At 36.3% G+C, this 17,328-nt stretch overlaps 1 protein-coding gene across 3 annotated transcripts in view; it reads left to right on the top strand.

Moving 5' to 3' along the window:
- Positions 1 to 17,328, top strand: part of LOC134535000 (zinc finger MYND domain-containing protein 11-like) — a 48,753-nt gene that overhangs the window by 20,768 nt on the left and 10,657 nt on the right. For all 3 annotated transcript variants that reach the window (XM_063373806.1, XM_063373805.1, XM_063373807.1), the window contains 11 exons: positions 639 to 800; positions 1,981 to 2,067; positions 3,681 to 3,945; positions 5,261 to 5,457; positions 6,779 to 6,895; positions 8,163 to 8,279; positions 9,725 to 9,898; positions 10,540 to 10,671; positions 14,594 to 14,758; positions 15,122 to 15,274; positions 15,836 to 15,959. In XM_063373806.1, the coding sequence (XP_063229876.1) occupies positions 639 to 800; positions 1,981 to 2,067; positions 3,681 to 3,945; positions 5,261 to 5,457; positions 6,779 to 6,895; positions 8,163 to 8,279; positions 9,725 to 9,898; positions 10,540 to 10,671; positions 14,594 to 14,758; positions 15,122 to 15,274; positions 15,836 to 15,958 (1,692 nt within the window). In that variant the 3' untranslated portion in view covers position 15,959. The remainder of the gene's footprint in view (positions 1 to 638; positions 801 to 1,980; positions 2,068 to 3,680; positions 3,946 to 5,260; positions 5,458 to 6,778; positions 6,896 to 8,162; positions 8,280 to 9,724; positions 9,899 to 10,539; positions 10,672 to 14,593; positions 14,759 to 15,121; positions 15,275 to 15,835; positions 15,960 to 17,328) is intronic.

Raw genomic sequence — 17,328 nt, 5'->3', positions numbered from 1 at the left:
ATTGAGTGAAATCAAGAGTGTGTGAACCTTGTAGTGGTTTGGCCAGTTAACCTCCATGGCCCCAGTCTTGAAAATATTTTGTATGATTGTGATGGGTTGAGAACGTGATGGTGCCTTACGGTTTGTTGTAATGCAGTGTAATGTCATGTACTTGCAGAAGTCAGAGATGGGCATCGCAAGGATATATTTTTTGGGGGGGACTGCAATTGATTTAGTTGTTGAGGAATATCCATCCCCTGGAAAAAAAGCAGGGGTCCAGAGGTCCTCCCCCGGGAAAATTTGGGGTTTGAAGGTGCAAAAAGGTGGTTTTTAGGCATTTTTCTTTCCTAAATATTCTAATTATAGTTGGTTGCAATATATAATTTATTTTTTATAAAAAAATATTTTCAGAGAACAAATTTGTAAAAACACAGTGCTCACATTACCACGATTGGACTAAATGCACCATGCGCAACATATGGGTTGTATCACAGAAATCATATTTTTAATATAACATCGAAACTAAATATATTATTGGAGGGGACGAAATTGAAGAATTTTATTATTGGGGGGGACGTGTCGTCGTCGTCCCCCCCCCCCCCCCAGTTCCCTCCCGGTTGCGACGCCCATGAGTCAGAGACTGTTAAATGTTTTTCCAGGTGGAAAAAGACAAGCACGATTGGTACTGCTTCGAGTGCCACAGCGGCGGGGACATTATCTGCTGCACGACCTGCCACCGCGTGTACCACCTGTCGTGCATCTCCAACGACGAGATCCCGGATGAGGACGTGAAGAAGACGTTTGTCTGTAACGTCTGCAAGGTTTGTGACGGACGTTAACAGGGTTCATGCGCCTCCTTGATATCCTTAAAAAGGCCTTAATGTAGCCTTAATTGAATAAGGGCCCTTAAAAATCTTTAAATTTCACTCATCTTTAAAAACTCCTTAATAAAGACTGTCAGTATGCAAATAAAGGGTAAACATGGGTATTTTACAGAATTGGCAGCAAAGAATTCTGCACAGTACATTGGTGAATTTCGGCTCAAGTGATTAGAATTCATACATAAAAAATGTTTTGAATTAGTTTGAAATAAAAAGACGTGTTTTACTGTCTTACTCTGAACTTACAAAGTAAATATATTTAGTGATCTAAGGTAATAAATTTCAGGTAAGATAATATGCTACGCAGCAGTGTTTATGGTTCTCTCTCTCACTCTCTCCGTAGTAAATGTTTGTGAACTGGCACCTTTCACATTTCTATCTCAACTTTTTTTTTTGTGGTGCAACTGGGTCCAACTTTGTTTTTGTGTGAGATTTATTCATTACTGCTGCAAGGGCATGCTTGGTTTTTATTGATGGAACTGACAAAAAAATTGACAAGGAAATGGTGTGCCGTCTTTGCTTTGTCTGTTTATGTCAACTTGTGTATTGTATGTCTGTGCTGTTCTTGTGTGGTACAGTGTTCGTGTATATCTCGGCCCAGTCTGTTGCGATTTCTAAAATAACTTCTCGTGAGGCAGCTGTTCACTGTAATCAGTTTGTGTGTCTGGTGTTAAAGCTATCTACGTATATCACTTCATTGCTAGCTTTGAGATTACATTCATCAGTTTTGGCCATTTTTGAATCTGGTATGTAGTTACGTGAGTGTTATCAGCTGCTCGTTACTTATCACATCGTAATTTGAATGTTCTTTGAATGTTTGAATGGAAAAGGTTATTTTCAGTGTTTACACTGCATTGCCATCTATGTGTTTAATTTTAAAATGTAGTAGCTATACTATCTTTGTAGCCAATGTTTAGATGCCCCTATCCTAATGGGTTTATAATTAATAACTCTTTAGATTGTGTTAATGTTATCCATAAGCCAATTGCTCAGTATGAAAAGAAGATCTCTATTTCATATGAAGTCAAAACCAGCAGCTATTTGCATATAAATTATTGTTGTAATAAAACCATGTGTTTATTAAAGGAAGAAAAGTTTACTTAAGTTTTTTTTTTATCAGGCCTGCAAGGAAGCTGAAAAATTCAAAATTAAAAGGTCTGAGCTGAATCATCTGCTGGGTTTCACTTGTGCTCGACTAAAAGAGAAAGTAAGTATAATTTTTTGTGATTTTTTTTACACTATTCTTTGTTCTTATCTTTACATAATTGAGTATCGTAATATGTGAAGTAGTGTTATGGCATTTATTACTAAATTTTATCCTAATACATATGATAGTGTTAAAAATTCAAAAACATTTTCGGTGCTTTTTTTTAAGTCTTAAACTCATCCTAATTTCAAGAGATGTGATCAAACTTAAAATTCAGAGCTTTTAGTCTCCTACTAATCGTGCTTAGTTTTTTCAGATGTTCGTCGTTGAACTGTTCAAACTGAAATAGTGCTGGATCGCCTCACTGGGGTGATCAGATATGTTACAAACTATTTAAGCTGTTGTCCATTCAGCTTATCAAAACACTTATGAAATTAAACTTGTAAAAAAAGGTCACTACTGTTATGCCACACTGCAATGTTTGTGTTACAAACAAAATGCATAATAGTCAACTAATAAAGGACATAGATCTTTTACAATATCTTCCTCAGAGACTGTTCTGTTTTAAGTAGTGATAGGTCCTTTTTCAATTTTCCTGAATCCAAATCTCGAATTGGAATTTCAGATTGTAACTTTAATGTACCCCTCGAATCCAAATATAGGTGTCAATGGTCAAAAATAAAATAATGTACAAGAAATGAAAACTATAACTATGGTGTTAAAATATTCACCCCTTTAAAAGTTTTTTTCACAAAGTATCCATAATCAACACACATCATAATTTTTTTTAATAATTTCATTTGAATTTACAGTATCTTGGGAAACTGTAATAGGATAGGTATTAAGGAAAACAATATACCCAGAAAACTTCAGACTTGTCATTATTTAATTTGGAATGTATTACTTTTTTTGAAAAAAAAAAAGTTATCCCTTGAATTTTAAATCATTCAAATGCAAGCGATTTAAAGGTTCGAGGATTTGATCAGGTCCATTCCTAATATTTACATGTTCAGGATGTAATTATTTCCTATTGTTTCAAAAAGGGTTTATGAAGTGCTAAGCAAGCATCCTCAGAGCATTGTAGAGGGTGACAAAAACAAAAAAAAAATTATTTGATAGCTTTTTTAGGGATTAATAATGCAGTCCTTTTTGACTACAAAGGTGCTAATATTTTAATTTCTAAAGTTCCTTTCCGCAAATATTTTTCTTAGAATATTTTTCCTTGAATATCAAAACTTTTGAATACTGGAGATTTTAGGTTTTGATTGGCCCATCCCTAGTTTTAAGTTTGGTTTCTGTGTGTACATGGCCGTTGAGAGGGGGCAGGGAGGGCCATGTTCCCGGGCCACTGGTGGGATTCAAGATTGTTAATAAAAATTCATAGTAAACCTTAACAAGTTAGCGGTACACACAGCCCACATTTATTAGTTACGGCCACACTAACGTTTACAAGTGTTTCGATTTTTTTTTTTTTTTTTTAATAGGTTTCTCTTGGTTGCTCTCGACATCCCTGTTTGTGTAATATGAGGAAGAGTATTGTATATTCAGAAATTTGAATGATTTTTTGTCTCTTTTTTTGTGTGTTGCTTTTTGTCCTATATGGTTTAGTTTGTGCTGTTGTTATAATCGCCATGTGCTGCGGCGTGAGCGTGTACGTTGACGGGCGATCGCAGATGCCGCCGACCATCCTGCAGCACCACCTGCAGAGCAAGCAGTCGTACATGTCGGACCGCTTCACCCTGCAGCCGCGCCGGGGCGACGCGTTCCGCAGCATCGCCCCGGAGGAGGACGCGTCCTGGCGCGTGGACCACCTCATCTTCCAGCGCATGGACCTGCGCAAGATGGAGGAGAAGACCATGAGCAACAAGTACCGCCACCTGGCGGAGTTCCAGGCCGACGCCCAGACCATCGTGCACAACGTCGTCATCTACCACGGGGGTGAGCTGGTCGAGACCGGCATTCGTCCAGGGAAGCCTGCAACCCGCGTAGTTTCGGTTCCCTGCCACGTTCGTGCGACTTCGGATTTCTCTCAAAAATTGAAATTAAAAAAAAATCGTTAGGTTAGGTTAGGTCAGTCACAACATGCTCGTTTTCATTGGAAACTTCTGATTTAGCGGCTGAAGCGGCATTAATACCAAAACGTAAAAACTTCGGAAATCTTCGGAAATTCTCGCAGGGGAACCGAAACATACGTGACTTGTAGGCTTCCCATTCATCTACCGGTGTGCGTGAACTCTGCCTGTCTGTTGTCAGTCTGTTGCCGTTTGCGAAACTGTTTGAATCAACTCTAAAAATACCATGAACATGTTTAAAAAAAAAAAATTTACTCTTGCTAATTGAATTTGATATTTGTATTCGATAACATTATGCTGTTTGTTATCAAATACAAAAATTTTCATTTCTACAGTTTTAGTCGTCACTGTGAAATAATTGGTTGTTTTTCTCCTAGCATTTATAGCCTGGGGTATATTAATAAACACCTTAATATAAAAAGTTGTGAAATCTAGGGAAAATATGCTTTATACTTTTAATTTTTACATGAAAGAAAGAAGGGTAAATAACTCAAAAATAAAATTATAAAAATAAAAAATATTGGAAAATTAACTTTGGCAGAGTGTGATTCAATCATTGACGTAGAGCTACGCTCAGTAGAACCTTGTTAAGTCAGCCCCCTTTAACTTGTGTCTCTGGATAATACCAACAATTTAAAGTTACAAATAAACAAAAAAAAAATTAAGCCTTGAACATGAAATATATAAATAAACATAGCAATATATAAGAGAAGCATTTCATAAAGGGACAAGTGGTGACTGAATAAATACTATACTCTGCCAATTCTCAGTATAAAATACATTGACTTTGAAATGATTAGTTAGAAATACTTGTTAAAAAAAACTTAATTATAATTATAAATGATTAATCTTTCAATGCTTGAAATTCGTAGATCAGAAAAAAAAATAATTTGTTTTATTGTGCATCTCTTTTTGACTCTCTTTGAAACCACAAATTTTCGCCTATTATTATTATTATTTTCTAAATGTATCTGTTTTAGACTAATTTATTACAAATTATTTTGTCGTTAAATGCAGCATATAAATGTTACCAGTATTTTGGTGGAGTAAGTCGTACAAAACAGCAATTGTAATAATAAAAACAATAACCCAGATATCTTCTGTTTTAAAAACGGGATTGGACTAAAAGATAAACCATATTGACCTTGTCTGTAGGTATATGTGTAATTGACGGCCCGCAGTGAACAGCTCCCTGGCGGACATGGCCCGCGCGATGCTGCGGGACTGCATCTACGACCTGGGCGAGATCCGGCAGTGCCACGACTGCTACCGCACCTCCAACGAGAAGAAGGACAGGCACTGGTTCTGCCAGCCGTGCCGGCCCCCGCACCAGCTCGTCTACGCCAAGCAGAAGAGCTTCCCCTACTGGCCCGCCAAGGTCAGCGCTAGCGCCACCACTCGTGATTTATCAAACAAGCACTTTTTTTTATTTATTTATTTATTTATTTTTTTTTGCATTGGTAAAGTATCGAACGAAGGAAATGAATACTTCGATTCAACCAGTGAATTGATCAGCGACCTTTTCGAAGATTTTTGGAATTTTTCCTTAATTTCTAGGTAAATAATTAGAGATTTCCAAGACATCTTTCATGTTATTGACTGTTGAGGAATGTCATTGAACCTCAAATTTTTTATCATCTTTGCTTCTGCTCCATAACATTTGTCTACTGAAGAATGAGATGGTAATTTAATGACATTCTGTAGTGGTTTTCTTGACACGTTTGAGTGTTCGGATCTTTGTCTGTTAAGTAAATTTTTTTCTTTATCAACAATTTTTTTTTATCCATTCAAATTTCAGAGTAAGTAATGTTTTTCCACCATTGCTGTTTAAACTGTTTTGCAACTGAGCTACAATTGTTCTTAAATTTTGATACCGTTACACATTCGTAAGTGTATTACTAAAAGTATATTCGTTATGGCAGTAAAAAATATTACTGAACATAGATACTGAAAATTTTTCTCTCATATTTCAGTAATGCTGATCTAACCTTAATCACCATTGATCAGAAGCTAAATGGCCTTGGTCAGAAAAAAACTAAAAAGCTTATGGCAACTTCTGCCACTTCTCCCACTTCGCGTAACTCGGGGAGGGAACCAGCAGGAATTGAACCCAGATCAATTTGATGAGAGGCAAGATGTGATACTAGCAAAGTACAGTAATACCCTGAACTTATGTGATAGGTGAGACTGACCGATAATCATAATCATTTAAGTCGAATTAGTGTAATTTGGGGTACAATTTGGCATAAAAATACTTATAAATTATGTTTAATTGAAACTGGAAACTAAAGCATACAATAATTTAGAGAAAAAAAATGTGCAATTAAATCTTAGATAATACAACAAATTATAATATTATGAATTGCAAAAACATAAACCGATGTTATTTCAATATAGAAGGCTTCATAAAATCTAACAAAGTTGTCTGACAGATAAAAGATTTTTTTATTCTCACACAAAATTTCCTCGGGTTTAAACATTTACTATAATGTCAGTTGAACATTAGTGTGGTCAGAGTGAAGAATTGAGTCTCGCAAGTCATTAAAGCAAAAGTGAAGGAAACAACGTGAAGATTTAAAAATTGCATAAGGCGGGATAGCATGAATCAAGGTATTACTGTAAACACAATCATCTTTTAAATGTAAAGTGATTGTTTACTATCTATCACGTGAAGTAGAATCCTGTTTCTAAAACTGCAGGTAATCAAGATGGATGGTGACAACTATGATGTGAGGTTCTTTGGTGGGTACCACCAGAGAGCTCTTATAGAGAAGTCGTACATTCAGCCAATCACAGCCAACATCCACAGCTTACAGGTTTGTGCATCATGCAGGTGTCTTATTACACCTTCAGTTTGTTCGACACAGACTATGGTTGAAGTGGAATGTAAAAAACTTCTCTAGACTGGGTGGATTAATGCAATAAATGTGCTGTGTAGGACTTGATGGGTCCACCTAGCAATGGGTTTATTTGTGTTGTTGATGCAGAATAAGTGCAATGGTACTGGTGTTTCCAGTGCTGTAATGCTTCTAAGTGCAAAACTTTGAATGATGTGCAGTCTTTACATCGTGCTATGAGACTGAGTGGAAACTGTAACATCTTTTGTAGTAGAAATGAAGATTAAGGTGATTTGCAACTCCCTTCATTCCAAAATAAAAACACAGTTTAAGAGAAAAATACGGAGACACTACTGCATTCCGACTCTATAAAATATTCTTAAATGCTTTTCATGAACAGACACCATTAATATATGTTTCTTTGAGGTGTTTTAATTGTTTGGGTTTTTCTTTAGCTCTGCATACCGCATGTGTGTGAAAGTAGGCAGGGCCCTTAACAGAATACTGCAAATTTTTAAGAAATAAGAGAGGGGGTGCATTTGTGTGTACATTAATTTTGTTGGTGAATCATCACATTTGTGATTTCTGTGTTGTTTTACATCTAGTATTAAAGGGCAGGATAATGACTAATGGTCTTATTAAATGGTAGCTACTGTGAACAAGGAATGTTCAGTTACTAGTAGGCTTCTGCAAATATTTTTTTTAAAATCAAATATAAAATAATTAAATAATTTTGATTGTTTTCCTAATCAAATTTAAACATGTAGTGAAAACTAATTTTTTACAAACGTCACAGGCGTCCAATAAACTTTGATGCAGTAAAATGAAACCATAATAGTGTTAAATTGGAAGAAAAAACCTGGCAACTCATTTTCTGAAACATGTAAAATTTGAAGTTTGAAAAATGTTTTGTTGATCCTAATGATAATTTACATATAGTATTTTTTAATAATTTGTAATCATAAACACAGATTATTGGTTACATATAAAAAAATGTATTATGTTGAAGAAAATCAAACCAAATTTCTCTTTAATCTCAGCTTCATATATGTTACCTATCTTTTCTCTTAAAATTTATTGGTGAATTTGTCCCACTTGGTGTATCTATTGGTGGCGAATAATAAAAAAAAATTATTTGTTTTGAAATGTTCATTTTAATATTAAATTCGCACGAGTTTCAGATATTCAAATATTTGCAGACCCTCTAGTTACGAGTTACTAGTTACTAGGTGAGTTTCGGTTGCAGATCAAGCGCACCCCTGGCTGGAAGAAAGCGAGCGAGGAACTCACGCGCCACCAAGATCTGCTCAAGCAAGCCAAGACCGAACCCGACTCCAGTTCCGAGGACGACGTCTCTGATTCTGTACGCTTCGCGGATTTATCGTTCCATCTCGTCAGAGCTCTGTTGAATTACCGAGTTGTTGCTTAAAACTTTTCTGGTTTAAATGTTTGAATTTATAAGGTACTGTATTTGTACCTGCATAAGGTTTGCACCATTGATTTTGGGCCAAAAAAATATAACATTTTCACCTTAAGGGTCGCCCTCGAATAAGGGTTGCACCATACATGTCATCACTAGAATTCCATGGATACAAGTGAAGTGTTTTGTTTCTCAGGTAGTTGGCACATAAGAAATATGTGCCAACATTCTTTGTCTATTTACTATGGGAGGGTGTGAAGCGGTTCACTTCTTTCTCCCCCCCTTCCCCCGCAATATGTATAACCCCTCCTATTCCCATACTTCCTAACAAGACAAAGAGGAGAATTCTGCAATTTTTTTATCATTGTTTTCCTTTCGTTGTGGGTTTTTTTTCTGCAGAGAGAGAGAAGGGGTGGCAAGTACTCACTATCCCAGGGGGCTGGAGGAATAAAAAAAGGTGCACTTACAAACACCAACGATGACTGAATTTTTTTCACGGAATGTTTAATTGAAAGCGTGGGAAGTCTCGTGCGAAAACAATAATGATTGAGTACAGTTATATCATAAAACACCATTTTCTTGTGAGGGATGTGAGATTATCTGGAGTGGTTGAGTATTCAAATTAATTGTTTTCTAGAAGGATGATCTGGGTTCTATGCCCGGTGGGGTCAAACCCAAATCCTTCACAGTCGGTAGAGACAAGATTTTATGGTTTTATTTTTAATCCAATTTCATTATTAAAACAAAGGATTTCAATGTTATTTTTATTTTTTATAAAAGCTGTTTTGTAATAACCGGAATAGTGGTAAAATTTTCTTGCTGCATTTTTATGGTAATTAATTTGTAATAAATTGGTCTAAAACAGATGCATTCAGGACAATAAAAATAAATTAACGAGCATTAGTTGTTTAAATGTGATTCAATTAGAGATGCACAATAAAACTAATTTAATTAATTATTTTGATCCATGCACTTTGGCACAATATTTTATCCATAAATAACTGCATTCTTGGGATTTAATACATTAGAAGATTACATTTTTCTTTTAAATTTAGTTAAATGCTACTTAATTCCATGATATAACTAGCAATTCATTGCTATATGATGATACTGTGTTTTGACATGCTTTTTGGTTTTTGGTGTTATTTCGGTTTTATCGCAACTCACCATATAATCTTGTTCCTAGCGATTGGGAATTGTGGCAGTTGCCATAAGATGGTGGGTTTTCATGGGGCAATCCCATTTCCCCCACCTGTTCATTCTATGAGTTCTCCAGTCTCATCTTATGATCTCCAATGACCTTTGATGTTGACGATACGTTTAAGTCTCAGTATATTTATTCATTCGTTCTTCATTATTAATAAGGCAGTCATATGTGATGTGTGCAGGAGAGTGAGGTGGAGGAAGCGAAGAAGCCGCGGCTGAGCTTCGACGCAGAGGACAGCCAGCTTGAGGATGAAGACGATGATGAAGATGAAGAAGATGAGCAGGAAGACGACAAGGTTCTTGCCAGGGTAGAATCGCCTTCTGTGGAGCAGACACCCGCCTTGAAGCCACTTACGGTAGGGTGATTGTTTTTTGCGTAATGCTCAGTATAACAAATAAACAGCTCTGACTAGCGTATTCAGTGCAATCTAAACATTTTTGAGTGACATAATGTGAGGAAATTGATTTTGAGATACTTTTTTTTTTATTTAATCGTTTTGTTTTCCTTTCTGTCAGCTAAGAATAGGTGTGATGTTTGTTTGCCCATTGTGCCCTAGCAGTAAGGGGAGAGATCTGTTCCTAAAAATTCTCGACCAGCTGTTTTACAAACAACAGGGAGAGATCAGTTTGTACTATCTTGCTTTTAAATTCTTCAGCATTAAAAAAATGGACCATAGTGCGACAGATACAGAAAACAGACTTGTGGAGGTTTGAAGTGTATTAAACAACAAAACAGGCTTGAATTGGTCAGTTTATTCTAAAAGTATTTCTTCTCCTGTTACCTTCATGCAACAGTAACATAAGTACTTCTTGGTGTGCAGACTCCTTTCAGTAACGACATCAGTAATATCATTTTGAACCATCTATCATACGATTAACAGGTTTCAAGCTCTTCAAATTTGCGTAAAATTCTCGTCTTGTACTTATTATTATTATTATTATTTATATTGCTTTACTAGGAATATTGCTCTTAATGGACACTCATCTCTTGGCTCAGGTGAACGATGTTCAGCCAAGCCGGCCGTCTTTGCGTCGTCGAAGCGAGGCAGAGCCGTCTGTCGCTCGACCGCTGTCCCGAAACCAGCTCAGGCTTAGTGGGGCCAACAGTCCGGCTCCGGTGAAGGAACCGGTAAGCGGTGTGCTGTGGCACCTTCTAGTTTTTCGCATGCCTCTTGTTTAGGTGGCACTCCTGCTTATGTTTCAGTGTTCTTTTTGAAACAAAATTGTTCACAGTTGGCTTGGCAAGTAACTGCAATGATGTTATCATAGCATTACTAAACTGTAATGCTCAGAGAGCAATGAATGATCAGTAGTGGAGTGCTCTATGGCTAGGGACAAATTTTATGGTTTTATTTTCAGGCCAATTTGGTTTTTAAACCATAGAGTTCGGTGCTACTGTTTTTTATTTTTTATGAAAAATATTATTAAGAACTATAGCATGTTACTAATCAAATGTAACAGATGTTCCATGATACTAATTTCTCTAAAACAGTGTCAATTAGACTGATGCATAATGATAATGAACTTATACAATATATTGATTTGTATTAAGCATGTATAATTACATATTCGAAACAAATAAAATAAATCTGTTTAATATTTCTGTGTTTGAAAAATGTATTAATGTTGTAATGTAAAAATGAGTTACTAATTGCAATGGCAAGATTTTAAAAAAGTAAACTTTTGAATCTTATTTACATAAATTGTGCTAGAAACTTCATGCATAATAATTTACTATCATTGAATTTAATATTTAAGTTTAGTATTTGTCATTAAAGTTAAGTTTTGATTGAAAATGCTTGGTAGTTTGATTATTTTATTTGCATTTCAGTTCTTGGTAGTGAATTAACTTGAATTTTGGTGTTACATGATGCATTTCAATGCTTTTTTCAGTGTTATTTTGATTTTATCACAATTCACCATATAATCTTGTCCTTATCTACGGAATGTTTGCATTATAGCATTATAGCTAGGGATGGGACGAATCCACATTTTGGTCGAATCCGAATCCTTGTTCGAATCCTCAGTGTTTGTCATCGAATCTCGAATCCCAGCCCCACACTAAACTTCACATGTTATTAAAAAAAAATCACACATTTATTTTAAAAAATTACATAGGCCTATGTATTAAAAAAAATCACATGTGTATTTATAAAATTATAAAATAAGTGCATAGTGTATACACCTGATATAAAATAGAGAGAAATAACCTCAAAAACCACACACGTAAGTTTGCATCTGTCTAATTCTCTGTTAAATTAATCCTTCCTATGTTTTCAATAAAATACGTTTGTATAACAGACACCATTTAAAAAAAGTTACGTTTTTTTCTGCAATGTTATATTATTGAAAGTTGGAAATGATAGAGTAGTTATGCTAATTGACAAAATGCAGCATAGTTTATCTTATGTTTGTGCCATTTCCGTTACCTTTATAATATAGTTTAGGTATACCTACAATTTTCTAGAGCTGGACGAACCTCAGTTCTCTGGTTTCGAACCGAGCCGAACTGAACCTCATACAGAAATAATTGTTTTCAATTAAAATGAACAGATGACCAGCATTTTGGTCTTTAACTGAGTGGTGAGAAAGAAAGATTCTCCAGCCATATGTAAAATTAAAACATTATATAGCTTAGCTTATATATATACCAACTTTTAATTTGTGAAGAAGTTACATCTAAATTTCAAAAAGACTATATTCCTTTTTAAGTGTACACTAACCTTCATTTAAAAAAAATATTATAAAGATGACGAACATTCAGCATAAGGCCACATAACATATTTTTGTGGTAGACATAACCTAACATTTTTAATAAGTAAAACTTTTTAATAGGACATAAAAAAAAAGACGAATGTGAATTAAGTTACCTATCTACATATTTTTGTGGTAGACATAACCTAACATTTTTAATAAGTAAAATTTTTTAATAGGACATCAAAAAAAGGCGAATGTGAATTAAGTTACCTATCTACATTACAAAACCCGCTGTCTGCAGTTGCTGTTTTCTTGGAAGAATGCTGCTCGTTAGAAGAAACTTTAGACGGTTTTTTTTGGGGTGGTTCTGGGTCATCCGGGTCGTCATTATCTTTTCTCCATTTGGAAAACTTAAACGACGTTAGCCTGCTCATCGCAAATCACCTCAAGAACAATAATATTGTAAACGTAACGTAAAAAGTGTGGTTATAGAAATTTGCGTCGGAAAAAAGAAAACACGAGAAATAATGATGGCTGCCGCGACTACGCTAGTCAACTTAGTACCGTACTGTAACATTTACTGGACCAGTACTTTTAATACACAAGATTAAATTAATATTTTCATTACCTGACTGTTATAACCAAAAAGGCCAAAGAAAATAAATACATCCCAGTAATTTAAAATACGTAATTTACGTAATCATTTCCTACCGCATTTGTCTTGTGTTAACTTGATCACGTTAGTTTTGCCGAAATACGAGAGTTCTCGTACATGCGCTTTAGTTTAACGTATGGGGTACGCAATGTTTGGTGATTTTACAACACTTCTCGTATACGCACTATAGTTAAAGGTATAATATACAATACCTTTGGCATTTGTACGATAGTTTATATTACGTAGTACGACAAATGCATACAAAATTCTCTAAAGTAATCAAAAAACAAAGCGCGCCCATATGAAAAAATGCTATGCGAGTTATGCGACGATTAATAATTTTATTTTGTCTGCGCTTGAAACTGTTGAGGCGACGATTATGCGATAAAAGTCGGAATATTACAAGTAATAGAATTTTGTTGAGCTGTTTTGTGAATGGTCTCAAATGGGGGTTAGAAAATTAGAAAAACGTATTTTTTTTTAAACGATCGTTCGGTTTTTCGAATATATTTTAAGAGGTTTCGAACCGAACCGAACGTAAGGGTTCGGTTCGGTTCGACATTTTCAAACTTCGCCCAGCACTACAATTATCAATTACTACCTAAAACTCTTAAAAACCCAACTCGAATCCCACCTCGGATCCTACGAATCCTCGAATCCATAGGATTCGGTATATTCGACGAATCCAAGATTCGAAAATCCCATCCCTAATTATAGCACATGTGCATACATCAATCCCTCACTTTCACTACTAATGCATTCCTAAAAATGTTCGTGTTAACCAAAATTGCAAATTCTGAAGCACTAGTCTCCATAAATAACAAGTAATATAAATGCGTAGAATAACACTCATCCATAAATATGTCACATCATTTATTTTTATAAGCCTGCCATTGAATACATACTTTGTATGACAAATACGACACCACATAACGGGAGATAGTTATCGTCAGTCGGCTGGTTGACTTGCCCGCCCGGGCATGACCTTCAACTCGCGTCGCGTACCTTTCCGCGTACTTTCCGAACCTTCTTTTAGTGGCAGTGAAACCGATATTACAGCCCAGATATTTACACAATTTTTCTAAAATTGAAGTTCTTGGTTCACATCAGTCCCGTCAGGCCCTTGATATTTTTTCATTGCACTATTCATTTAACAACCTTCTCCATGTGAGTCATCTGTTCATTTCTGTTCTGTATCTAACGTCAAATACATTCCTGCTAGTACAACTAACAGCGTCAAGACTTGTATAAACGTTTGTGAGAGTCCTTATTTTGTACGATCGTGCGCCCAGTTTACTTACTTAAAACTAAAGTGCGACCAACATAAGTGTGGCCTTCCTGACATTCTGCAGGCTGTAATACTTATAGTTTTGTCTCAAATACTTGGCCACGATGCATTACACTCTCACTTGGAAGCCATGATTCCAATATTATTCCAACTGCAGGTATCTTTGCATGTACAGTTACCGGCAGATGAATGAGCGGATGGTGCTTATGTGTGTGCGAGTTCTCTGCCACTGGCTGGACTGAGTTCAACTTGGCCGGGTCTGTGGCCGGGCGACAACGCCACGGCACGGTGGCATACGTGCAGACGTAAAAACATTTGGTCCTTTACACTTCGTAGCCGCAACAAACACATTTAGTTAAAAGAGGATATTTTTGTTTATGTGTAATGATGCTTTATTATTGGTTTGTGCAGGAAAGTGCAAACCAGTCTCAAGAGCACATGGTTTCGTCGACAGTCACCCCTGCGACTTCCAACTCGGTTGCCGTACAGACATGCGACTCTTTCCTGAAGGCTGGGAGCGCAGAAAAAGAAATGCCCAAAAACATTGTAAATGGTTTCAAGGAGGTTTCAGAAAAGGTAAGGAAAATGGTAAATTTTTTAAAAAGTAAATAGATAAAAATGTGAAAATAGGGGTATTGTATCTGAGGTGGGGTTTAGTGAAAAAAAAAATTTATGTTGTCAGGAGGGAATTTATAGCTCAATCTCAGGTATAGTAAGTCACAAGTAAAGGAACTGATAACACATACTGAAAAGAAATTTGTAGGTGATTTGGCCAAGATTAGTTTGCCGCTGAAGAATGAATACTAACTAATATGCGATATAGCTCTTAGAGGTAGGAGCGTAATGTAACATTTTCGGTTCTGGACATGTTCGATGCATGCTTGTTCTGACTTGGCTAGAGAAGCAAGTTTATTGGGCGCTGTGTTTGTTTTATTCCAGCAGGTGCACAAGTTTGAGCTGGAGAAGAAGGTGGCTGTGATGTCAGCCGTGAAGGCGATCGAAGAGCAGCTGAGGAAGGAGCACTTAGCGGAGATTCGGCAGCTCAAGGAGAAGCACAAGCAGTTGGTCTCGGAGACTAAGAAGAAGCAGTGGGTGAGTCCGAATCACTCGATGCTAACTACATCTTAATAGTGAGGGGCGGTACGGGAATTAAAACCAGTACTGATCCGATTACTTATACATTTCTTTTAACAGATCCGATAACCGATACAAAGTCAATTTATTACTTTTTGCAAATAATTACTGTGCAGGTCTCCAGAAATTCAATATTTGTAAGTAATAAAATTCTTTATTAAAAGGATTTTTGGTACATAGATGACAAAAAAAATACTTACCATACAAACTTTGTGCATAGCACATTATACAAACAAAACATTTGAATATAGTCTTATATTACAGAAACTTTGGGGGAAAAGATATCTAAAAACTTTAACAGGTGAACAGTAGAGGAGGACGAGATCCCGAAACTCAGGATTAAAGACGGGAAAGAGACCATTTCCGAACTTTGGGAAAAAATAATTTTTTCTCCTCGGGATAATACTTAGGGAAAACTCAATTTTTTTGAAAGTAATCATTTCGGGGAAACTAATTATTATATTATAGAAACGTTATATGCTCATGTTTTCGTTACAATGTGTGCGGTGCCTGGCGCAGTGCTACAACTGCGAGAGCGAGGCGATCTACCACTGCTGCTGGAACACGGCGTACTGCAGCCTGGAGTGCCAGCAGCACCACTGGCAGAAGGAGCACAAGAGGGTCTGCCGACGGAAGCGCTGAGGTGGGCTCGCCTCCCGTTTCCACCCTAGCCTCTTTCCTTTACAACCACAACTTGCACAGCAACATGAGTACCGCCTGGCGTGCGGACTCCCTTCAGGGCCACGCCTACCCGGCCACACATACGGCGTGTAGAGCTTCGGGAAAAACAACGCGATTTCTAAACTAGTCAAGATATACGGGCGGAGTCTGCTTACGAAAAGCATTTAAGAGTTCGCCGAGGACCGAAAAGTACTTTTGATTTCGGATCAAAGTTTTAAACTGTAGTTTTAGAAGAGTTAAAATGGCTATAACGCATGTTTTCAGAGTCATTTTTAGGCGTAAAAAAACCAGTACAGATTCTTGAAAGCACTTAAGGGACTTGCATTACACCTGTATCTTCATTTCTCCGCCATATAATGTTACGGTCACCGCTCAAATTTCACAGTTATCCTGTGACGACGAGAAGACTGCGCGCCAGTTCAGAGCCTTGCGCTTAGAGGCGACACAGCGCTAGAAGCACCGGCGAGCGTCGTGCTGATCATCCAGCCTCACTAACACACATACACCCCTGATGAGGCGGGCCCCTTCAGTGACGACATCAGTGATCTCATTTAGAACAGTCTTAGCATACAAGACGATTAACGGGTTTCAAGCTCTTCAAATTTACATAACATTATCGTCTTGTACTTATTATTATTATATGTCTGGGGAGGATGGGGATCTGGTAAAAGTTATATTCTGGATGTACCAATGACTTGGATATCTTATTGATAGAGACAAGATTTTAAGGTTTTATTTTAAAACTGTGTATTTTGATGGTTTTTTTTTTTTATTTATGTTTTATCACAAAGATAGCATATTCGTAAGGGCATTTATTTTTCATGAAAATATTTAGAGCCTAGCTGAAAGTTAAAACACTGTATTGTAGCATTGTTTGCGTTTCGTGAAGGGTCAAGTTCCTTTCAGGACACCGATCACGATAATTCTCCGCAGAAGAAAACACGTTTTGAATGACTCGGTCATAAGGCATCTTCACTCACAGACGGCCGCTAATTACATGGAAGAAATAGCTGGCACGAGGCATATCATATTAAAGTTCAATGAGCGTTGAAAAAGTTTTGCGAAATTTGCCTGTCCCTATATATTATTCAATAAATATGACACTTAAATTTTTCACGATATTTTACAAAAAAAAAGCATCATTCTGACTTATGTGATGCACTTGTACAATATAATTAATTTGTAATAACTCAGAACAATAAAAATTAAATCAGCAAGTATTTGTGTGTTTAAAAATGTACCAATGTCATAATGTAAAAATGAGTAATAACAATAACAGTTGCAAGATCAATAAAAAAGTTTAAAAAAATATATATTCCAATTCATTTAGT

Source organism: Bacillus rossius, chromosome 8, assembly GCF_032445375.1.
Source record: "Bacillus rossius redtenbacheri isolate Brsri chromosome 8, Brsri_v3, whole genome shotgun sequence".
In the NCBI taxonomy this organism is placed as follows: Eukaryota; Metazoa; Arthropoda; class Insecta; order Phasmatodea; family Bacillidae; genus Bacillus; species Bacillus rossius.
This window is presented reverse-complemented; position numbering and strand designations above follow the sequence as displayed.